The 25,946-nt window shown below is 41.8% G+C and overlaps 1 protein-coding gene across 1 annotated transcript in view; it reads left to right on the top strand.

Annotated features, from left to right (window-relative positions):
* The window catches only part of pinx1 (PIN2 (TERF1) interacting telomerase inhibitor 1), a 113,622-nt gene that overhangs the window by 33,794 nt on the left and 53,882 nt on the right, over positions 1–25,946 (top strand). Inside the window, exons 5-6 of the mRNA XM_063035601.1 lie at positions 7,561–7,653; positions 13,493–13,590. Coding sequence (XP_062891671.1) covers positions 7,561–7,653; positions 13,493–13,590 — 191 coding nt within the window. The remainder of the gene's footprint in view (positions 1–7,560; positions 7,654–13,492; positions 13,591–25,946) is intronic.

Raw genomic sequence — 25,946 nt, forward strand, 5'->3', positions numbered from 1 at the left:
GTATGGTGAATTTCTACCACCGTTTCCTCCCCTCAGCAGCCCAAATCATGCGCCCCCTGTTCACCCTGATGTCGGGTAAGGGCAAGGACATTACCTGGGACGAAGAGGCCGCAGCCGCTTTCATTAAAACCAAAGAAGCCTTGGCAAAGGCCACGATGCTAGTACACCCCAGAACGGACGTTCCTACTGCCCTCACGGTGGACGCATCCAACACAGCAGTCGGTGGAGTGCTGGAAGAACTCATCGAGGGTCGCTGGCAACCCCTGGCGTTCTTCAGCAAACACCTACGACCACCCGAACTCAAATACAGTGCTTTCGACCAGGAGCTATTGGCACTATACCTGGCAATCCGGCATTTCAGGTACTTCTTAGAAGGTAGGCCCTTCACCACGTTCACGGACCACAAACCGCTTACCTTTGCATTCACGAAGGTGTCCGACCCCTGGTCATCCCGCCAGCAGCGACATCTGTCCTACATCTCCGAGTACACGACGGACATCCAGCATGTCTCTGGAAAGGACAACGTCGTGGCGGACGCACTTTCCAGACCGACCATACAGGCCCTGTCCCAGGGGATGGACTATGCAGCGCTGGCGGAGGCACAGCAGGCAGACGCTGAGATCCCCAGTTACAGGACTGCAGTCTCCGGGTTGCAGCTCCAAGACCTCCCCGTAGGCCCGGGTGTGAGGACCCTACTATGTGACGTAGCTACTGGCTAACCCCGCCCCGTTATCCCAGCAGCCTGGCGCCGGCGGGTTTTCAAGTCCATTCACAACTTAGCGCACCCCTCCATCAGGACAACCGTCCGGCTGGTCGCCAACAGTTTCGTGTGGCATGGGCTGCGTAAACAGGTCAGTGAATGGGCCAAAACGTGTATGCAGTGCCAAATGGCCAAGGTGCAGCGGCACACCAAGGCTCCGCCACAGCAGTTCGAACCCACCCACCGGACGTTCGACCACATTCATGTGGATATCGTGGGGCCCCTGCCAGTGTCACGAGGAGCGTGGTACCTCCTAACTATGATAGACCGGTTCACCAGATGGCCAGGGGCAGTCCCGCTCACCAACACCACCTCCGAATCCTGCGCTCGAGCACTGATCGCAACCTGGGTAGCACGCTTCGGGGTACCAGCCCACATTACCTCCAACAGGGGTGCCCAGTTCACCTCCAGCCTATGGTCAGCTATGGTCAACCTTTTAGGATCACAGCTACACCACACAACTGCCTACCACCCACAGTCGAACGGACTAGTGGAGCGTTTCCACCGTCACCTGAAGTTGGCTCTCATGGCCCGCTGGAAGGGCCTAACTGGGTGGACGAACTTCCCTGGGTCCTGCTCTGAATCCGCACGGCGCCCAAGGAAGATCTGCACACCTCATCTGCCAAGGTGGTGTATGACGCACCCCTGGTCGTCCCAGGAGAGTTCATACCAGCCCCAAGGGGGCAGGAGGAAGAACCCGCAGCAGTCCTGGACAGACTACTTGAGAGGCTCGGTAACCTGGCCCCCATGCCCACTTCACAGCACAGACAGAGCCCGACCTGCGTACCCAAAGACCTGCAGAACTGTAAGTTTCTTTTTGTACAACGGGGCGGACACCAGGCACCGCTACAGCGGCCCTACGAGGGGCCGTTTAAGGTGATCAGGAACAATGGGTCCACGGTAGTGCTGCACATTGGGTGGAGAGAGGAGGTTTTCATGGTGGACCGACTCAAACCGGCCCATGTGGACTTGGCGCAGCCGGTCCGGGCTCAGGCACCACGGCGCAGGGGCAGACCTCCCAAACAGAGGCCGATCCAGACTCTGGACATTGGGGGATATATCGCTGGTTCTGGGGGGTGGGGGGCGGGGTATGTGGCGACCCACTTTCTAGCACACATGAACCAGCGCGCGCCAGCGGAGGGGTCGGCCCCAAAAAGGGTGCCAGGCCATCTTCACCAGCAGGGAGAAAATCCCACACGCGGAAAGTGTCGCGATTATGCATTCCCCACAGCAGTCCCGCCCGGGGAGGGCAGGAACGGGAAGGCTTTAAAGCAGGCTGCGAAGTTTGAATAAATCTCTTTTATCACAACTCTAACTCACCGACTACGTGTGGTTATTTTAGCGCTGTGTGTAGCACACTGCTACACTAACCTATTTAATCTTTCCTGATAAGTTGGGTCCTTCAGTCTTGGCAACATCCTTGTAAATTTTATCTGTACTCTTTCAATCTTATTTACATCTTTGCTGTAGGTAGGTGACCAAAACTGCACAGAATACTCTAAATTAGGCTATACCAACGTATTGGGCAACTTCAAGATAACATCCCATCTCCTATACTGAGTACTTCGATTTATGAAAGCCAATGTGCCACAAACTTTCTTTATGACCCTTTCAATCTGTGCCACCACTTACAATTAATTATGGACCTGTATTCCCCGATTGCTCTGTTCTACCGCACTCCTCGGTGCTCTGCCTCTCACCATGCAAGACCTACATTGGTTGGTCCTCTCATGTGCAACACTACACTTGTCTGTGTTAAATTCCATCAGACATTTTTCAACTGACCCAGATCCTGCTACAAGCTCTGATAGTCTTCCTCACTGTCCACTACTCCTTGAAACTTAGTGTCATCCGCAAATTTGCTGATCCAGTTTTCATTATCATAGAGATCATTTATATAGTTGATAAACAATAATGGACCCGACACCAATCCCTGTGGTACTTCACTAGTCACAGGCCTCAACTCAGAGGGGCAACCATCTACCACCATTCTCTGGCTTCTCCCACAAAACCAATGTCTAATTCAATTTACTACCTCCTTCTGAATGCGAGCGACTGAACCTTCTTAACCAACCTTCCATGTGAGACTTTGTCAAGTGCCTTGCTATAGTCCATGTACACAATGTCCACTGCTTTGCCTTCATCAACTTTTCTGATAACTTCCTCAAAAAACTCTGGAATGTGAGGTGAGGGCCTCAGTCGGTAAGAATATTGTGTCCTAGCTGTCTGGATATGCAAGCCTAGGCAATATGATATGGAGAGCAAGCTTTTGCCCATGTAGCAAGCTCACCCTCTCCATGCGTCTGATGTACCCAAAGGGCCGGCAGAGACCGATACAGTTTGGTGCCAGCAGCATTGGAGGAGTTGCTAGACAACATTGAACTCAATGTAGGACTGCCTTAGGGACTCCAGCTCCGGATTTTTCCCTCTGGGTTTACTCCTGAAGCCTTCCCCATGAGTGGGTATCTCTAAGGTTTGGGATCGGAGTTTTCCTTCTCCTGGATGAGCTGCCAACTATGGCTGATGAGCGCCATCTGTCTGAAGTGTTTGGTTTTAAGGCGCTAGTAACCTGCCTTTGCCCCTCTTGTCAGTAGAAACGGTTCTGCCGGGCTGAGTAGTTAAGCTACATGAAGTCCCAGAGCAGGGTTGGCAGAGGCTATTTGAGGTGCACACCATTGGAAGCATTTAATAGGTAGTGGGAGCTTGTCCTCATTACACCCCTGGCTATGACAAGGAACCAAACGAATAACTTAAATGCAACCTAGCGTGCACAAAACTATGCTAACTAATCATTCCAGGTCTATCCAAATACTCATGTATCTGGTCCCTTAGAATAGCCTTCAATAGCCTTTGCACTACTTTGCCTATAACTTACTGGTTTACTTTTAGATCCTTCCTTAAACGGTGGAACAACATTAGCTATCCTCTGGTACCTCACCTGTTTCCAAGGATGATTTAAATATCTCTACTAGGGTTCCTGTGATTTCTGCACTAGCCCCTTGCAGTGCCCGAGGGAGCACCTTATCAAGCCCTGGAGATTTATCCACCCTAATTTGCCTCAAAATAGAAACCACCTCCTCCTCTAATCTGTATAGAGTCCATGACCTCCCTGTTGCTTTACTTAACTTCTACAGACTCTATGTGTCTGTCTCCCGAGTAAATACAGATACAAAAACATCCATTCAGGATCTCCCCCATCTCTTTTGGCTTCATGCAGAGATTACTATTCTGATCTTCCAGGGGACCAGTTTTGTCCCTTGCAATCCTTTTGTTCTTAATATATCCATAGATTCTCTTAGGATTCTCCTTCACCTTGTTTGCTAGGGCAACCTTGTGCCTTCTTTTAGTCCTCTGGATTTCTTTCTTCAGTTCCCTCTTCCATTTCTTACACTCCATAAGTACCTCAGTTGTTCCCACCTGCCTATACCTGCTATATACCCGCCCCTTTTTTTTCCCCCTAACCAGGGCCTCAGTATCTCCTGAAAACCAAGGTTCCCTAAACCTGTTATATTAACCCTTTATTCTTACAGGCACATATAAGCACTGTACTGTCAAAGTTACCTTTCTGAATGCTTCCCACTTTTGCCAGGAAACAGCCTGTCCCAATCCACACTTGCCAGATCATTTCTGATACCATCAAAAGTGACCTTTCTCCAATTTCGAATCTCAACCCACGGACCAGACCTATCTTTCTCCATATTTAATTTGAAACTAATGGCATAATGATCACTTGATGCAGTGTTCTCTTATACAAACTTCTGTAACCTGCCCTGTCTCATTCCCTAATAGCACATGAAGTACCGTACACTCTTTCGTTGAGACTTCTGTGTACTGATTAATGAAACTTTCCAGAAAACATTTGACAAACTGTTTCCATCTGGTCCTTTCACAGTATGGGAGTCCCAGTTAATATGTGGAAAGTTAAAATCACCTACTATCACTATCTTGTGTTGCTTGCAATAATCTGTGATCTCTCCACTAATTTGTTCTTCTAAATCCTACGGGCTATTGGGTGATCTATAATATAGCCCCATTAACATGGTCATATCTTTCTTATTCCTCAGTTCCATCTATAAAAGCTCACTAGACAAGTTCTCCAGTGTGTCCTGACTTAGCACTGCTGTGACATTTTCCCTGACCAGTAACGCCACCCCTCTCCCTTTAATCCCTCCCGCTCTGTCACGTCTAGAACAACAGAACGCTGGAATATTGAGCTGCCAGTCATGGCCCTCTTGCAACCAAGTCTCGCTAATGGCTACGATATCATAATTCCAGGTGTTTATCCATGCCCTGAGACCATCTGCCTTTCCTACAATACCTCTTGCATTGAAATGCATACAACGCCATATACAAGTTTGCTGATGACACCACTGTCGTGGGCTGTATCAAAGCTGGTTATGAATTAGTATACAGGAGGGAGATTGAAAATTAGGCTGCACATTAGTATAACAGCAACCTCTCACTCAATGTCACTAAGACCAAGGAACTGATTGTAGACTTCAGGAGAGGGAAACCTGAGATACATGAGCCAGTAATCATCGGAGGATCAGAGGTGGAAAGGGTCAGTAACTTTCAGTTCCTGAGTGTCACTATCTCAGAGGACCTGTCCTGAACCCGTCATATAAATATAACTGCAAAGAAAGCATGGCAGCGCCTCTTCTTCCTCGGGATTCTGCAGAGATTTGGCATGTCATCAAAAACCCTGGCAAACCTATATAGATGTGTGGTGGAAAGTGTGCTGACTGGCTGAATAACAGCCTGGTATGGGAACACCAATGCCTTTGAGTGGAAAATCCTACAAAAGGTAGTGGATTTGGCCCAGTACATTATGGGTAAAACTGTCCCAACCATTGAGATATCTACATGAAATGCTGTCTTAGAAAAGCAGCATCCATTATCAAAGATCCTCAGCACCCAGGCTATGCTCTTTTCTCGCTACTGCTGTCAGGTAGAAGGTATAAGTGCCTCAGGACTTGCATCACCAGGTTCAAGAACTCCTCAGCCATCAGGCTCTTGAATGAAAAGGGATATCTATGCTCATTTAAGGACTCTAATCTTGTTATTTCATGCTTGTTATTTATTGCTATTTATTTATATCTGCATTTGCACAGTTTTCCATTGATCCTGTTTACAGTTAGTGTTCTATAAATTTGCTAAGTATGCCCGCTGGAAAAGAATCTCAAGGTTGTATGTGGTGACATCTATGTACTCTGATAATAAAATTTGCTTTGAACTCATAACATTAGTAGCATGATGCTCAACTTTTTGACTTTGAAGTCTTAACGTCTTTTTCAACAACCTCTTCCCCTGTCTGTTCTGGCACTCGGGCTCTCTCATCCCATTTTGTTTCCTTTCATTGTTTTCTGTGCATTATTTGTCATTATGATGAATATTTAATTTTTATTAAAAGGCCAAATCTTTATTTATATTGTAATTTCAAAATTGTAAAACATCTGAAAGTACTTGATAGAGAAAGCCAATCTATGACAGGGTATTGGATGTTGCTGGGGATAGGGCTTTGCCAGCTGTAAAATGTGCTATTTTTATCAATTTTTAAACATCTGGTACATTGAGAAAATTGAAATTATTACAATATTAGAAAATTATAAATAACAGAATTATATGAACAAAAGTTACAGAGTATTAAATACATTAAACTAAAGAAAAATAATTAAAGCTCAATTCTAATTTGAATTGCTGGGGTTTTGGATCCTGTGCTACGTCCAAATGACGAATCCAGCATAATGCCGGGGATTCTTGACAACACCATTACCTGCAGATTGATAGTGTGTAGAGAGTCTTTTGGCAAAGCCAGCTGATAATTTCACCTTTCCAAATTTATCAGTCCTCTGGATTTTACAATGAATGTGTACAAATTAGGTTTTTGCTTTCAGTTTCTTCACCCAAAAGTAGATGATTCAACAGGAACGGTTAGAAGAAAACAACATGATCTGGCTACTCAAAATATGAATAGTTAATCAGACATAAATTTGTTGAGATTATTGTCTGTTTTGAAATTTTGTTGTAGTTTACAGAAGTTGCATATGATGTTTCCTGCGTGGATTAAGGTTAAGAGTTATATAGTGCCTGGTTTCTCATCTCTAATAATTTACTAAGAAGCAGAACAGAACTACTATTCTGAAATCGGATGGTGGAAAAGGCTTAAAATTGTGGATATAGCATTGATTGAAAGCAAATAGATATTAATTGCATGTACTGAACTGCCTTTTAAGACAGTTGTACAGTATATTAAAAATTAATTAAAATCCAGCATCTGTTAATCATAAGTTGGATCAATTTGATTCATACTGGGGAAAAATGGTTTAACTACATAACACCTCATAGGCCGGATTTTATTCTCACAAGTCAATGAATATGTTGTAAAAAAAATCGCTCCCTACTTTGTACATAGTTTTCTTTTTTTGATTGTTCTTTCTTTCATCTCCTTTCTATAAGTGTATACCTCAGATAAATATTATGTGGAGATTTGTGACAAATATGATATGATATATATGTACAGTATCTGAAATACATCTTATGGAAATGTTTGATGATGAACTGCAATAAAAAATAAATTACAAAAAAAATTAATTAGTTTTTGGTCATTGATCATGGACCTGATTAAAATAATTGGTACTTTACCCATGTTATCCCAACCATCATGGATGTATAGTAAAATATAATTTCACAAAGTAAAGTTCTCTGAGCCTTTCCCTTGATACCAAAATTAGAGTAATATCAATTCACTCTAGCTGTGGTCTTATTTCTGACTAAATATTATAAGCTTTTGTTTTTAATAGGATCATCAGTGGCTGAGAATAAAACAATATTTAGCCTTGAAGCAAAATCTAAATCTTCCAAGAAACGAGTCCACTACCAGAAATATACCAAAGGTAAGTTGCAGCACTTTGTATGCAGTATTGAGTAGTTGATATTAATTCTTATCCAAATTTTGACATTCATAATTTTAACAGCATGATATTTACTTGTTAGGTGGATGATTTATGTGTGCTGTTGTAACTGACTGCACTGAGACACAGGACTGTAATTGGAAGATATAAAAAGGCTTTATTCGACACAGCAGATCTGGAGAGAATCTAGTTCTCCTGTCCTGACACAATATTTTATACTTCTGAACACAAAGTGAACAACAAATTAACTACACTCTCAATACCTGTAATTACCTTCTTAACATTAAGCTTTTAAATATAGATAACTTTCCAAGATTGTATATTCACAATGGTAGAATATCCCAACTAGTAGAACCCCTTTGAATGTTTAAATACCTTTTGCTAATCCAAAAACTTCTGAACAGAAACCCCAGACACTCAAAATATAAATCATTTATTTTAGTGTTGTGAAATGGGTCCCAGAATGTAGAACTAGCCATAATATTGAGTGACAAAATAGCTTTGCTCTGAAGTGCACATTAAGTGGCAGGAGTACGCTTTTAACAATGTCAAAACAAGGGAATGCCATTTAAAGCCTTCCTTGATCTCATCCTGAAGTTTTCAATGACCACTTGGGCATTCATCTAGTGTAATGTGGACATTCATTTAATGTCACTAACACATGAAGATCTGTAGATGCTGGAAATCCAAGCAACACACACAAGATGTTGGAGGAACTCAGCAGGTCAGGCTGCTTCTATGGATGGAAAAGAGTAAACAGTTGACATTTTGGGCCGAGGCTCTTCTTCAAGACCTTTCATTATTTAAGTGTATTCCCCTTTATAGTTTCAATGGTACAGAATCAGAATATCTCACACACAATGATTGGTTTCAGTGAGCACAAAGCATCAGTTTGTTAAAATGTTAACAGGTTCCTTTCAATTTTTAATTAATCCATAATTTCATAACAGAATAATCCCTAACTTTTATGATTTGTATAAGTGTCTGTTAAGGGGTAAAGAAAAATATGTAGGACAGTAGGTTATTTATTAATGACAAAATGTTTTGAAAAACCTTGTACCTCCCTCACCCTATCTCCAGAACTTAGTTATTGCTGAAAGTGTGCTAACTTATTTGTAGTTGATGTGTGACATCGAGCATCTGCTATGATTTTAAAGTTAAAATAACATTGAGGATAAGGCTTGAAAATTCCAAATTTTGTTTATTTCAAACAATTAAATGCTTTTGAATAAAATTAATTTCTGTATTGGGTAAATATAAATACATGACAAAAATAACTGAAAAGTAAAGGATTTATATTTAATGGCATTTTTTGTATTAATGTGAATCTTACTTTATCACTTTTTTTCCATTGAAACCTGTAAAGAAAAAATTCAGCTTAGACATCTTTCCAAGCGGTATTCTCTATTAAGATGAGTGGCAATCTTGCAACACTTCCTAGAAAAATGTAAAGCATACAAGAGCTCCTGCAAAAGCCGTGTTTTCTGAAGCAATTAATTTTCCCCTATCAACGCTACTTTGATGCTTAATTAGTGGGCAGAAGTGGATGGATACAAGTCATAAACAACCAGATGGAGTATATTTCATAAATGTATAGTTTGACATGAGAATACTGATGTAGTCTCTGAAGAAGCTTCTCCTCGTTTTTTCAGACTGATAAATCATTTCATGCTATCTATGGTTTTGGATTGCTATTTTGTGCTCAGCTGTAATCTCAATGAGAAAAATCAAATCATTCATTCAATCCAACTAATAAGTCAAAGCTCCATAGTACTGCTGTGCCGATGGGGATCCATATTTCCAATTTCCCCTCAAGGGATTCTCAACAATGGAGTAGTCAGCTCCAGAAATATTAACTTTAAGCTTGAGGTTGCCTATGGTTTGTTAGAAAAGTATAGTTAGATTGATGTGCCATTAGTTTCCTTCGACTTTACGCAAGTTTGATTTAAGATGGAAAAATTTGCTAAAGCCTGTTCAATCTCATTCTGTGATAGACTTCCTTGATCATGTTATTAGACTGTGAAGGCATTTCTTTAATCCCTCTGCATAATGACTATCTGCTGTTAAAGCTTATACTGTTCACAATGATTATTTTCAGAATTAGAACTGAGACTATGATCCATTCAGTTGAGTCTCTTGTCCACATTCAGGCACTTTTAAGTTGTGACTGCAAGTATGGAAGCAGTTTAGTCCACTTCACCACCACTGTTCTTTAGCTTGAGAGGGCTAATGCTGGGTCTTGACTCAAAATGTCAACTACAGATGCTGCCTATCTCTGAATTTTTCCAGCAGTTTGTACTTTGCTCCAGATTACAGCATTCGCAGTCTCTTGGAGAGCAGAGGTTTCCTCCATGGTGTCCTTCCATGAACACCATTCTTGTTCAGTATTTTTCTTATAGTGGACCCATGAGCAGAGACTTTAACAAGTTCTAGAGATTTCTACAGGGCTTTGGCTTCTTGGGTCCTTGGGCCAAGAAGTCAGGGCCCTTGGGTTATTTTTTACCACCTTTAGCATTGCATGTTGTGCTCTTTGCAGGTTGCCAATCCTAGGGAGAGTAGTAACAGTACTGAGTTTCCTCCATTTGTTTACAACTTCTCTTAGTGTGGACTGGTGAATACTCAGGTCTTTTGAAATATTTTGTAGCCTTTTCCACCTTCATGCGTCTCTACGATTCTGCTCCTAAGGTTCTCAGAAAGTTGTTTTGATGGAGGTATGGTGCACATAAACCGATCTTTCTTGAGAAGAGCAGGCTCTGTCAATAACATGACTTTGTGTGTCTTTTTATAGTGTAGAGCACCCCTGCAACCCACACCTCCAATCTCATCTCATTGATTGGAGCACCTGACTCCAAATAGCTTTTGTGGAATGCATTACTCCAGAGATTCACATACTTTTTCCAACAAATACATGTATCCCCTTTTGCCTATCACCTGTCCAGCTCTCGGCTCTATCCTTCCCCCTCCTGTCTTCTCCTATCATTTTGCATCTCCCCCTCCCCCTCCAGCTTTCAAATCCCTTACTCACTCTTCCTTCAGTTAGTCCTGATGAAGGGTCTCGGCCTGAAACGTCGACTGCGCCTCTTCCTATAGATGCTGCCTGGCCTGCTGCGTTCACCAGCAACTTTGATGTGTGTTGCTTGAATTTCCAGCATCTGCAGAATTCCTGTTGTTACATGCAATATTGGATCATTTTCCTCAAAAAAATAAATGAACAAGTATAATGTATTTTTGTTTTTCCACTTAGTCTTCTGGTTGATTAGATTGCTTTTATGTCAATGTTGCAGTAAGCTCTACCCAGTATGCAGAATAATATCCTTTTCTCCAATTCTGAAGTTAAGAACAAAAAGTTAGAATGGAGAAAAAGAGTTGTTTTGATCATTAAACACTGTAACCCAGCAAATCATGTTACATGCCAGTACAGTGTTTACAATGTTATAACTCCAGTATACAACAGAAACTTTCAAGTGTATGCTTATAAAAAAAAATAATTTTTTTGGAGCTGCAAATGTTGATTGTAGCTCAAATGTTACAGTAATCTGGGATTACAGTGGCATGCAAAGGTTTGGGCACCCCTGGTCAAAATTTCTGTTACTGTGAATAGTTAAGTGAGTAGAAGATGAACTGATCTCCAACAGTCATAAAGTTAAATACGAAACATTATTTTTCAACATTTTAAGCAAGATTAGTGTATTATTTTTGTTTTGTACAATTTTAGAGTGGAAAGAAAGGAAAGGAGCACCATGCAAAAGTTTGGGCACCCCAAGAGATTTGAGCTCTCAGATAAATTTTACCAAGGTTTCAGACCTTAATTAGCTTGTTAGGGCTATGGCTTGTTCACAGACATCATCAGGAAAGGCCAGGTGATGCAAATTTCAAAGCTTTATAAATACCCTGATTCCTCAAACCTTGTCCCAACAATCAGCAGCCATGGGCTCCTTTAAGCAGCTGCCTAGCACTCTGAAAATTAAAATAAATAATTAAAATAAATGATGCCCACAAAGCAGGAGAAGGCAAAGCATTTTCAGATAGCCATTTCCTCAGTTCATAATATAATTAAGAAATGGCAGTTAACAGGAATGGTGGAGGTCAAGTTGAGGTCTGGAAGATGAAGAAAACTTTCCGAGAGAACTGCTCGTAGGATTGCTTGAAAGACAAATCAAAACCCCCGTTTGACTGCAAAAGACCTTCAGGAAGATTTAGCAGACTCTGGAGTGGTGGTGCACTGTTCTACTGTGCAGCAACACCTGCTCAAATATGACCTTAGATGTAGAACATAGAATAGTACAGCACAGTACAGGCCCTTCGGCCCACAATGTTGTGCCGACCCTCAAACCCTGCGTCCCATATAAGCCCCCACCTTAGATTCCTCCATATACCTGTCTAGTAGTCTCTTAAACTTCACTAGTGTATCTGCCTCCACCACTGACTCAGGCAGTGCATTCCACGCACCAACCACTCTCTGAGTAAAAAACCTTCCTCTAATATCCCCCTTGAACTTCCCACCCCTTACCTTAAAGCCATGTCCTCTTGTATTGAGCAGTGGTGCCCTGGGGAAGAGGCGCTGGCTATCCACTCTATCTATTCCTCTTATTATCTTGTACACCTCTATCATGTCTCCTCTCATCATCCTCCTCTCCAAAGAGTAAAGCCCTAGCTCCCTTAATCTCTGATCATAATGCATACTTTCTAAACCAGGCAGCATCCTGGTAAATGTCCTGTGTACCCTTTCCAATGCTTCCACATCCTTCCTATAGTGAGGTGACCAGAACTGGACACAGTACTCCAAGTGTGGCCTAACCAGACCTTCATAGAAGAGTCATCAGAAGAAAACCTTTCCTGTGCTCTCACCACAAAATTCAGTGTCAGAAGTTTGCAAAGGAACATCTAAACAAGCCTGATGCATTTTGGAAGCAAGTCCTGTGGACTGTTGAAGTTAAAATAGAACTTTTTGGCTGCAATGAGCAAAGGTGTGTTTGGAGAAAAAAGGGTGCAGAATTTCATGAAAAAAGCACCTCTCCAACTGTTAAGCACGGGGCTGGATCGTTCATGCTTTAGGCTTGTGTTGCAGCCAGTGGCATGGGGAACATTTCACTGGTAGAGGGAAGAATGAATTCAATTAAATGCCAGTAAATTCTGGAAGCAAATATCGCACTGTCTGTTTAAAAGAAAAAGCTGAAGAGAAAAAGAGGATGGCTTCTACAACAGGATGATGATCCTAAACACACCTCGAAATCTACAATGGACTACCTCAAGAGGCGCAAGGTGAAGGTTTTGCCTTGGCCCTCACAGTCCCCTGACCTAAACATCATTGAAAATCTGTGAATAGACCTCAAAAGAGCAAGACAGCCCAAGAATCTCACAGAACTAGAAGCCTTTTGCAAGGAAGAATGGGCGAAAATCCCCCAATCAAGAATTGAAAGACTCTTAGCTGGCTACAGAAAGCATTCACAAGCTGTGATACTTGCCAAAGGGGGTGTTACTAAGTACTGACCATGCAGGGTGCCCAAGCTTTTGCTTTGGGCCCTTTTCCTTTTTTGTTATTTTGAAACTGTAAAAGATGGAAATAAGAAAAGTAATCTTGCTTAAAATATTAAAGAAATGAGTCATCTTTAACTTATGCCTTTTGGAAATCAGTTCATCTTTTACTTGCTTAGCTATTCACAGTAACAGAAATTTTGATCGGAGTGCCCAAGCTTTTGCATGTTCAAATAGGGTGATTATGGCCCATTACATTTGGTAGAGTTTTGGTTAATTCAGTTGAGTTGAGCATGTTTTGCATAATTTCTAATCATCACCTTTTTTCTTTGCAATCGGTTAACAGGAAAGGATCTCTCTTCTCGAAGTGCCACTGATCTTGCCTGTGTATTTGGAAAACGGTTCAAGCAAATTAAAGGATTGGGAGATGATAAGAGAACAGAGGTGAGGCTATTACATGTATTTACTTATTTTACTGCTAGACAGGTATATGGAGGAATTCAAGGTGGGGGGTTGTATGGGAAGCAGGGTTTAAAGGTTGGCACAACATTGTGGGCCGAAGGACCTGTACTGTGCTATACTGTTCTATGTACTAATTGAACTAAAATGTGAAATAGAGTAGGATTATTTATTTCTACTTGTCTTTTGTTCACTCTTTATTGAAAAACTATTTGCAGGCACATTTAGTACCTAGTAATTGGGGGAAAAATTCATTAGAGACTTGCAAATGTCTCTGAATTGGAAGTGCATGTTGTGAAATTGGTTATGAAGTGTGTGATAAATTGAGTGTGAAGCAATGATTGTATAACTTTAAATATTAAAGAGAAAAGGTAACTTAAAAGAGAAACCAGTTGTTATTAATTTGTAGTTAATATGAGGAAATCTGAAAGCAGTGTACTTGAACACAGTTGTTTGAGACTTGAATCTTAAAATGTGCGGGAAGCAAAACGAGTGTTATTAGACTAGTTGCTTTATAAAAAGGAAAAATACTTGTGCAGATTTTACTGTCTGAATGACCAGTCTCTCTGCTTTGCAATTAGATTTTAGTGAAGTACTTTCTTTTTGGGGGAGGTGGGGGAAGCAATTCATGGAAGTAATCTTGTTTATCTATGCAGGTCTTATTTTTGTTTGTATTAAAGACAAGCAGAACCTCTTGTATTTAAGTATGTTTTGAATATCGGTACACATTTCAGGAACGTGCAGTTTTCTCAGAAGTTGATAGAAAGTTTGAAAATATTGAATTGAAGTTATAGTTGGACCTCCCAAAATGCACAGTGCCAGAAATTTCCACATTTTTAAAAAAAATTATTTTTGCTCCTGTGTTTGTGTAGAATGAGAAAATACAAAGTACTGCTTCCATTGCTTTCTATCAAACTGAACATCCTGAAGCTTTAGGTTTTTTTTCCCATTTGGTTCAGACACTACTTCCTTCCTCTTACAGCTGTGTTTCCTGATGTGGCCTTATCACTGCAGAAAATGATCTAGGATAGACAGGAGCTTGGCATACACCAGTCACAAACTTTGCAACTAAACAATATGTTCCTGCAAAAAGATTGCGTCTGGGAAGGGACTCACTTCTTAGATTTGGGTGCACTGAGTTCACTTGATTCAAATTGTTTGACTGTGATGCCTTGGTGTAACTCAAGAAATGCAGTGCATCTTATCGCTGTGAACCATATGATTCTTTGGAAGAATGCAAGCAAAATTTAACACTGAGCTGAGATAAAGTGCTTTTTTTTTTTAGAAACAAAAACAAGCAAACGAGACTGTAATATTTCCAAGTTCCGTTCCATTTTATCATATTAATTGTTTCAGTGAAATGCTGTTAATAATACAAACTAATTACAATCTTAATAAGCACTAAAATCCAGCTGTACTGTGTATTCCATTGGGCACTATGGTAGCATAGCAGTTCACGCAACTCTATTACAGCTTGGGGTGTTCTGGAGTTTGAAGTTCGGTTCTGGCGCCATTCCGTGAGGAGTCTCTATGGATCCTCCCCATGGAAGGTATGGGTTTTACCTGGGTGCTCCAGTTTTCTCCCACAATACAATGATGTATCAGGTAGATTAATTGGTCATTGTAAATTTTCCCATGATTAGATTAGGGTTAATCGGGGTTTGAGGTTGCTGGGGCGGCGTGGCTCAAAAGGCCAGAAGGACCTACTCCATGCTGCACCACTAAATAAATAAATGTCAGCTCTGGCCAGTTATATGAATTGTTTAATTGTGGTTACATTTCATGACTTCAGTTGAAACCTATTGGTGCTCTACCTGACGTGGGGTTAAAATTTCACTAACCAAGTAAAATCACATTATGGTGATTTGATTTCTTTATCCGGAAGTAAAATAATTGAAGCTGAAGCTTTTGTATTTATTCTTCTATTTATGTAGTGCCATGCAATTTTATTCTCAAGTGCTTGTTTATTAAATAGGTAATCCTGAAATGGATATTATATTTTGTTTATATAACATATAGTATATTTTTGTTTGTATCTTAATACTTCTGATTTGAAGTATTTCTTCCTTTAATGTGATATATGAAAGTACAGTTCAGCAGGCACTAACATGGGGGTTAAAGATGCTAGGAACTTTGAGGATTAATGAGTCTGGAGAATGATGTTTATCTGCAAAGACAATATAGCTAAGTGCAAATTTGTCGTTGTTAAATGGCAACCAGTTTCATCAAGGAAAGACCCAGACTTCGAAACATTGGCCTTCTTCCATCTATCAGTCATCCTGTTTAATATTAACTGATCACTGATCAAAACTGAAACATGGATCGTTTTTTGGTTGCCTCTATTATCCATTTTAATCTCTTTCATTTTGAATCTTGAATAATAGCATTCCCGATTTTCTATTGTTTGTTATGTTGTTGCGGCCCATCCTCTGTTCGCCAGTCTACTTCAGCATAACTTATCATGCAGGTAATTTTCATGCTATTATATTTTTATGTAAGTTGGTGATATTGACTGATAGAATGGTATTTTTGTGTCTAAACACTTTAAGGTAGCTCTACAATGGAAGTACAAGAGGTAATTTATTTTAACAGTAGTTTTCAATGACATGATTTCCTTACTAGTCTTATTACTTTCGATTGACCGCACCTGACTTGGTCATTTTTTTTGTTTAATATATTGCAATCACTTTTATTCTGTTGGTAGTGGATAGGTAGTACTGATTGACCATGGTGCTCTATCTTCCGACTCTCCTGAAAACTAATAGAGTTTGCACTTAATGATTGATCAGTTCATTGGTAAGGGAGTCATGCAGTTGAAACCTATTGTTAAAACAAATGAAGCCCTGTACTTCCCTTATTTATTCATTTAAAATGTTTTGACAACAAAAATAACACCATAATATTCTGACGAAGGGTCTCTGCCTGAAATGTCGACTGTACCTCTTCCTAGAGATGCTGCCTGGCCTGCTGCGTTCACCAGCAACTTTGATGTGTGTTGCTTGAATTTCCAGCATCTGCAGAATTCCTCGTGTTTACGACCATAATATTCTATTAATTATCAAGCATTACCAATTTTTATAAGACTGTATGAAAATCGGCTTCTTAATAGGATAAATTATATTGAAGCAGGGTGTACTGGAGGTCAAGTAACCATTGATTCATGACTCTATAGTTGAGTCAATAAAAGATTTAAAAAAAAATTCCTAGCAGGTGATAACCCTTCATTGCATAATAGGTTATGAAATTCACCTTGGTGTTTCAGGCATCTAGTTTTATTGTGCAAAAGCAGTAAAAGCTGATATTTAGCTGTGCTAAATCTTGCATTGGATGGTTCAGTTTGAAAAACAGCAGCTTTTGTTTTCAGAATCTGTTACTGGAGGAATCAGAATAATGATCTGCAGTGCTTCTGTTATATTTGCAAGAGTTCTTATAAAGAGCAGTAACTGGACAACTTTGAGCCTCTTGACCAAGATTTAAAAGTAGTGAAATTGAATGGAAAGCATCTCTGCAGAATTTCAAATTTCCCACAATCCTATCATTAATTTGAAATATATGAAGCCTGCTGAATCAGAATCAGGTTTAATATCGCAGACGCATGTTGTGAAATTTAAACGCAAACAACAGGAATTCTGCAGATGCTGGAAATTCAAGCAACACACATCAAAGTTGCTGGTGAACGCAGCAGGCCAGGCAGCATCTATAGGAAGAGGCGCAGTCGACGTTTCAGGCCGAGACCCTGTTCCTCAGCGAGTTCCGTGTTCGCCATGATACGGAACTTTTCTTCCGCCATCTCCGTCTCCGAGCCTACTTCTTCGGCAAGGACTCTTCCACCCCCACCGATGACCCCTTCTCCCGTCTTCAACCCTCCTCTTCTTCATGGACACCCCGCTCTGGTCTTCTGCCTGCTCTGGATCTCTTTATTGCCAACTGCGGACGGGACATCAACCGTCTCGACTTCACCGCACCTTGTCCCCATTCCAACCTCACTCCTTCGGAACGCTCTGCTCTCCACTCCCTCCGCACTAATCCTAACATTATTATTAAACCCGCTGATAAAGGGGGTGCTGTTGTAGTCTGGCGTACTGACCTCTACCTTGCCGAAGCACAGCGACAACTCGCGGATACCTCCTCTTATTTACCCCTCGATCGTGACCCCACTAAGGAGCACCAGGCCATTGTCTCCCACACTATCAACGACTTTATCCGCTCAGGGGATCTCCCATCCACTGCTACCAACCTTATAGTTCCCACACCCCGCACTTCCCGTTTCTACCTCCTACCCAAGATCCACAAACCTGCCTGTCCTGGCCGACCTATTGTCTCAGCTTGCTGCTGCCCCACCGAACTCGTTTCTGCATACCTCGACACTGTTTTATCACCCCTTGTTCAATCCCTTCCGACCTATGTTCGTGACACTTCTCACGCTCTTAAACTTTTCGATGATTTTAAGTTCCCTGGCCCCCACCGCTTTATTTTCACCATGGATGTCCAGTCCCTATATACTTCCATCCCCCATCAGGAAGGTCTCAAAGCTCTACGCTTCTTTTTGGATTCCAGACCTAATCAGTTCCCCTCTACCACCACTCTGCTCCATCTAGCGGAATTAGTCCTTACTCTTAATAATTTCTCCTTTGGCTCCTCCCACTTCCTCCAAACTAAAGGTGTAGCTATGGGCACCCGTATGGGTCCTAGCTATGCCTGCCTTTTTGTTGGGTTTGTGGAACAATCTATGTTCCGTGCCTATTCTGGTATCTGTCCCCCACTTTTCCTTCGCTACATCGACGACTGCATTGGCGCTGCTTCCTGCACGCATGCAGAACTCGTTGACTTTATTAACTTTGCCTCCAACTTTCACCCTGCCCTCAAGTTTACCTGGTCCATTTCCGACACCACCCTCCCCTTTCTAGATCTTTCTGTCTCTGTCTCTGGAGACAGCTTATCCACTGATGTCTACTATAAGCCTACTGACTCTCACAGCTATCTGGACTATTCCTCTTCTCACCCTGTCTCTTGCAAAAACGCCATCCCCTTCTCACAATTCCTCCGTCTCCGCCGCATCTGCTCTCAGGATGAGGCTTTTCATTCTAGGACGAGGGAGATGTCTTCATTTTTTAAAGAAAGGGGCTTCCCTTCCTCCACTATCAACTCTGCTCTTAAACGCATCTCCCCCATTTCACGTACATCTGCTCTCACTCCATCCTCCCACCACCCCACTAGGAATAGGGTTCCCCTGGTCCTCACCTACCACCCCACCAGCCTCCGGGTCCAACATATTATTCTCCGTAACTTCCGCCACCTCCAATGGGATCCCACCACTAAGCATATCTTTCCCTCCCCCCCTCTCTCTGCATTCCGCAGGGATCGCTCCCTACACAACTCCCTTGTCCATTCGTCCCCTCCATCCCTCCCCACTGATCTCCCTCCTGGCACTTATCCGTGTAAGCGGAACAAGTGCTACACATGCCCTTACACTTCCTCCCTTACCACCATTCAGGGCCCCAAACAGTCCTTCCAGGTGAGGCATCACTTCACCTGTGAGTCGACTGGGGTGATATACTGCGTCCGGTGCTCCCGATGTGGCCTTTTATATATTGGTGAGACCCGACGCAGACTGGGAGACCGCTTTGCTGAACATCTACGCTCTGTCCGCCAGAGAAAGCAGGATCTCCCAGTGGCCACACATTTTAATTCCACATCCCATTCCCATTCTGACATGTCTATCCACGGCCTCCTCTACTGTAAAGATGAAGCCACACTCAGGTTGGAGGAACAACACCTTATATTCCGTATGGGTAGCCTCCAACCTGATGGCATGAACATTGACTTCTCTAACTTCCGCTAGGCCCCACCTCCCCCTCGTACCCCATCTGTTACTCTTTTTTATGCACACATACTTTCTCTCACTCTCCTTTTTCTCCCTCTGTCCCTCTGAATATACCTCTTGCCCATCCTCTGGGTCACCCCCCCCCCGTCTTTCTTCCCGGACCTCCTGTCCCATGATCCTCTCGTATCCCCTTCTGCCTATCACCTGTCCAGCTCTCGGCTCCATCCCTCCCCCTCTTGTCTTCTCCTATCATTTTGCATCTCCCCCTCCCCCTCCAGCTTTCAAATCCCTTACTCACTCTTCCTTCAGTTAGTCCTGACGAAGGGTCTCGGCCTGAAACGTCGACTGCGCCTCTTCCTATAGATGCTGCCTGGCCTGCTGCGTTCACCAGCAACTTTGATGTGTGTTGTGAAATTTGTTGTTTTGTGGCAGCAGTATGATGCAATACATTTTATTAAAGTTATAAATTACAATAAGAAATATCTTTTAAAAATAAATTAAGTAGTGCAAAATGAGAGCAAAAATAGTGAGGTAGTATTCATGGGTTGGTTCATTGTTCATTCAGAAATCTGATGGTGGAGGGGAAGAAGCTGTTCCTAAAATGTTGAGTGTGTACCTTCAGGCTCCTATACCTCCTCCCTGATGGTAACAATGAGAAGAGGGCATGTCCTGGGTGATTGGGGTCCTTAGTGACAGATGTCATCTTTTTGAGGTATTGCCTTCTGAAGGTGTCCTGGATGCTGGAGAGGCTGCTAGCCATGATGGAGCTGGCTGAGTTTGCAACTGTCTGCAGCCTTTTCTGACCTTGTTCAGTGGTCCCTCGAGCCAGATGATCTTGCAACCAGTTAGAATGCTCTCCATGGTCCAATTGTAGTAGTTTGCTGGAGACTTCAGTGACATATCAAATCTCATCAAACTCTTAATGAAATATAGCTATTGACATGATTTCTTTGTAATTGTATAAATATGTTGGGTCCAAGATATCTTCAGATATGTTGACACGCAGGAGATTGAAGAAACTACTCACCCTTTCAACTGCTGATCCCTCGATAATGACTGGTGTGTGTTGCCTTGACTTCCCCTTCCAGAAGTCCAAAATCAATTCCTTGGTCTTACTAACATTGAGTGCAAGGCTGTAGTTACTTCAACACTCAATAGCTCTGATGACTGTATGCCTCCTCAGCACCATCTGAAATTATGCCAACAACAGTTGTGTCATCAGCAAATTTATAGATGGTATTGCTTAGCTACATAGTTATGGGTGTAGAGAGAGAAGAACAGCAGGTTAAGCACACCTCCTTGAGGTGCAACAATGTTGATTGTCTCTGAGGAGGAGATGTTATTTCCAGTCCAAACAGACTGTGGTATCCTGGTGAGGAAGTTAAGGATCTAGTTGTTTCAAAAGTTTCAAAGGTACATTTAATGTCAGAGGAATGTATACAATATACATCCTGAAATTCTTTTTCTTCGCAACAATCAACAAAAACAGAGCAGTGCCCCAAAGAATGAGTGACAGTTAAATGTTAGAACCCCACAGCCCTCCTCCCAACTCCACCCTCCATGCATAAGCAGTAGCAAAGCCACAATTCCCCCCCCCCACCAGCAAAAAAAGCATTGGCGCAACCCCCACTGAGCACTCAAGTGTACAGCAAGGCATCAATAAAGACACAGAATCGCAGTACCCCGAAGACTACTCATTCACCGGATAATTCAACATACCGCAGGCGCTCGCTCTCTCTCTCTTATAAAGGAAAAAAGGGTGTCCCCATAACACAGTGAGAAGGGAGACATATCAAGCAACTCACTAATTTATGATGTTAAAAGTCTGTTGCATCGCTTTTTCCGAGCACTGTGCCCAAAGAACTCAATCCTGGCCCAAACGGCCAGCTTGCTGCTTTTGTTATTCCATGTACTCCCACAACACATCAGGCAGTGGCACCGACCTTGAGTCCACCCACCTCCAGAGCCACAAAATACCAGAACCCTGACGGCGCGCTAATCTTCTCAGCTGTATCCATGGTATATCGAATAGTGGCCAGTCATGAGACCCCGAGAGCTGGTCCCATTCCTGCTATAACTGAAGTTAGTGTGTAACTCCAGGTCAGGGTCTTCAAAAGAACCCTGAAGGGAAAAATAGAGATATTAAAGATAGAAATGGAGCTGTTTCTGAAGATTCAAGCAAAGGAGTCATAGTTAGGCACCATCGCCTCCTAAGCTCCCTTAGGAGGGACCATTTAGCCTGTAGTGTGTTTGTATGCTACCTATCTGAAAGAGTTATCCAAACTAGAAAATTTCTTCCCAGCCTTGCGAAGTTTGATTCGCTTGTATGTTTTTATGGAATTGATTTTGCCACCCTGGGAAGAAACTTTCTTCTCATTTTACTTATGTGGCCTCCAGATATAAACTGGAAAAAAAAACTCTACGTTTATCTCATCTCTGAGATTAACTACCCATATACTAAAATGTTGTGCTCAGTTTTAGGTTGTATTGGTTTCAATCATATGTTTGAGATTTAACGTGGATCTGAAATTAACTAATAGACTACAGCATCATTGAGATGATATGTGTTGAATTGACTTTATTACTTACATCCTTCATATACATGAGGAGTAAAAGTCTTCGTTACATCTCAGTCTAAATGTGCAATGTGCAATTATAGTAATTTATAATAAATATTTGTATTATGTACAACAGGATAGTCAATATAACATAGAAATACAGTAGCATCAGCATGAATTAAGCAGTCTGATGGCCCGGTGGGAGAAGCTGACCCGGAGCCTGTTGGTCCTGGCTATTATGCTGCGGTACCGTTTCCTGGATGGTAGCAGCTAGAACAGTTTGTGGTTGGGGTGACTCGGGTCTCCAATGATCCTTCAGGCCCTTTTTACACAACTGTCCCGAGTAGTGAGAAGTTCACATCTGCAGATGTGCTGGGCTGTCCACACCACTCTCTGCAGAGTCCTGCGATTGAGAGAAGTACAGTTCCCATACCAGACTGTGATGCAGCCAGTCAGGATGCTCTCAATCATGCCCCTATAGAAAGTTCTTAGAATTTGGTGGGGGGGGCATACAAAACTACTTCAACCGTCTGAGGTGAAAGAGGCACTGTTGTTCCTTTTTCATCACACAGCTGGTATGTACAGACCACGTGAGATCCTTGGTGATGTTTATGCTGAGGAAATTAAAGCTGTTCACCCTCTCAACCCCAGATCCATTGATGTCAATAGGGGTTAGCCTGTCTCCATTCCTCCTATAGTCCACAACCAGCTCCTTTGTTTTGTGACATTTCAGGGAGAATTTGTTTTCTTGACGCCACTGTGTCAAGGTGAAGACTTCCTCTCTGTAGGCTGCCTCATTATTATTTGAGATAAGGCCAATCAATGTAGTGTCGTCAGCAAATTTAATTAGCAGATTGGAGCTGTGGGTGGCGACACGGTCATGGGTGTTCAGAGAGTAAAGGAGGGGGCTTAGTACACAGCCCTGAGGGGCACCTGTGCTGAGGGTCAGAGGGTTGGAGGTGAGGGAGCCCACTCTTGCTACCTGCCAGCGACCTGACAGGAAGTCCAGGATCCAACTACACAAGGCAGGATGAAGGCCGAGGTCTCTGAGCTTCTTGTCAAGCCTGGAGGAAATTATGGTGTTGAATGCTGAACTGCAGACCAAGCACATGAGCATCTTTCTCCTCCAGATGTGTAAGGACAGTGTGCAGAGCTGTGGCTATTGCGTCATCTGTTGATCGGTTGTGTCGGTAGGCAAATTGTAGGGGGTCCAGTGTGGGTGGCAGCATGCTGCAAATGTAGTCCTTGACCAGCTACTCAAAACATTATGCCAGTCGTTCAGACGCTGGTGTTGTTAATCATTTTTCAATGGCTTTGAGATTTTTTACTGCTGCTTCCTCGGGAGCAATTTAGGAATGCTGGAAGCTGTTTGCTCCTCAGTGCAGTTCTAAAATGGTCAAGGTTTGGATCAAGTTTGGCAAGCTCTTCCGTCAACAACTGAGTTTAACAACTGATACTTGTTTCAGCTTAATTTTTTGTCCTCTCCTCTAATCAGGAGTATTTAATGTTTTTAATTCATCTGTTACTGCGTAAATGAGGTGAATAAAAACAGTTGAGGTTCAAACAAACAAAAATATCTTTTATTGCACATTTAAACGAAAAGCAATGCTGGGTTATGTGACACTTTTCATTTTGATTATGTAGTTAATGTGAGATGCACAGATGTTTACTGAGGTGATGTTGTAGAAAAATTATAGTAAGCTATTTAAAAATGGCACCACAGGAAATGTCCACTTTAGCCTTTATTGTTATTGAAGTAAATTGCAAAATATTTGACAAATACATCTACACCTTATTTAAATAGACATCCCCTTTAAATTGTATGTGATATCCTTGCAGGGATTTTCAAATTCAATAACAAGTTTAACTGAAACAAAAGGAAAGAAGGAAGCAAAGAGTTATGATAATAACGTGTTATGTTTTTATTTTTAATTTCTATACAAGCCCTACAAATGTGAGGAATTCAGCTGTGCATTCTTACAATAAGTCATGCTAGCTTCCTACTTATTGTAAGAGGGATTATTACTCTGACTAATGATTTATAGTTTTGGTGGGAAAATGGAACATCAGTGGGTTACATTAAGCAAAATGTCAGAAAATTCCATATTTAAAAAAAATGTGAATATGAAATCTAATGCACATACAAATACCTTAATTGGTATTTAAAATAATTTTCCAATCACTTGTGCATATTTCATTTTCATATTTTCTTTAAGAATTGAGTGCAACATTTTTTTTAAGATTCCACTTGCTCTTGGATCATTATATTAGCTGTTCATAAGAAATAAAGTTGGATATTCCTCTGCAAACCTCTTCCTGCGTTGCCCTTGCAGTTTTACGAAGCAGCTGCTAAAGTTATACTATAGAATCCAAACATTGCTCTCTCGTTGTTTTGCAGTGATCTACAATAGTCACACTGTTTCTTCTGCCATGAGGCGTTTTGTGGAGGTTTGTGTGAATAAATGATTTGCTGCATCAGTATTACTATGGTAGGCACTTAGAAGGATTCAGTTGAGTTAAACTTCCAGAAATGTTGATGAACACTGCAATTTCTGTGCTTCTATTAATGTTATGTATGGCACGTGGCCAAGTGGTTAGGGCATTGGACTAGCGATTTGAAGGTCGTGGGTTGGAGCCTCGGCCGGGGCAGCGTGTGTGTCCTTGAGCAAGGTACTTAACCACACAGTGTTCTAGTCTAGCCAGCTGAGAATGGGTACCAGCAAAAATGCTGGGGGTTAACCTCATGATAGACTGGTGTCCTATCCGGGGTGGGGGGGGGGGTGAGTCTCGTACTCTCAGTCGCTTCACGCCACGGAAACTGGCATAAGCACCAGCCTGATGGGCCACAAGGCTCGTGACAGACTTTAATCTTTATTGATGTTATGGTAGAACTTATTATTGCAGTGGTGAAATTAATGAATCTATTAAAGAAAGGGCATCTGATGCATATTGATCTAGAAAGCTATAGAAGTGCTCCAAGGGTCATCAAATAATTAAGAATTCACCATGGACAGAACAAAGTGGTTACCCATTCATTGTGTAAATAAAGCAAAATAGACACCTAACCTTGAGAAATATTGTTTCATGGTCTTGGTAAGTAATACTGAAGCATGTGTCATTGGTGCTACTATGATCCCTCTTTCATCAATATGATATCTGTACTTGAGCAAAATTACTCATTTCTTTTTTACTTTCCATTTTAAGTTATTCTTTCGGTATAATTATTCCCTATGGCATGGAGTCCTGTACAATCAAATTGAGCAGGAAGTAGTTGTACAAATAAGTAATAAAATTTAGCTCTGTATGAATGATATGAGAAGAACTTGCTGAACATTTCTAGGTTATGGCAGAGCTCTGTTTGAGTGCATTGTTCAAATGCTATGAAGCAAGTTCACAAAGAGCGGAAGATACTTGCAGCTCTGCATCAACCAGTAAATCCATTCTGCCAGACTTCTAAATGCTTATTTGTATGTGCAGGCTGTACATATGTTGAGGGTTCATAAGCTAGGGAAGTCATGTAATAACTTTGACTGGAAGCTTATCAAATTATGTTCTTTAGATAAAGAAATCTGCATATGCCTTTTTTCTGATAAGCAGTCTGCATTTCTTGGTAAGGTAATGGTATAGTTAATCATATTTTGAATATGATTTGAGTGCTCACCATATTATCAGTTATTCCATTGGCAAATTATAGTGAGATTACTTTTTGTGAAGGTTGGTTGAAGAGCAATTTTTGTTTGCATCCACATAGTATTTGTAAGAGATTTACATAATTTTACCTTTTGCTGTCTTGTATTAGTGAGCAGCTTGATGATGGACATACTTTTTCATTAGCAGTTTAGACACAGTTGAAGGAGAGGCAGAATCGGGTAGTTTAGACAAAAGTGGCCTTCAATTTTGACTGTTCCTATATCAATTTTGTGGTCCAACTGATGATAAAAAATAATATTAACGATCCT

Source organism: Mobula hypostoma, chromosome 2 (assembly GCF_963921235.1).
Source record: "Mobula hypostoma chromosome 2, sMobHyp1.1, whole genome shotgun sequence".
Classification (NCBI taxonomy): Eukaryota; Metazoa; Chordata; class Chondrichthyes; order Myliobatiformes; family Myliobatidae; genus Mobula; species Mobula hypostoma.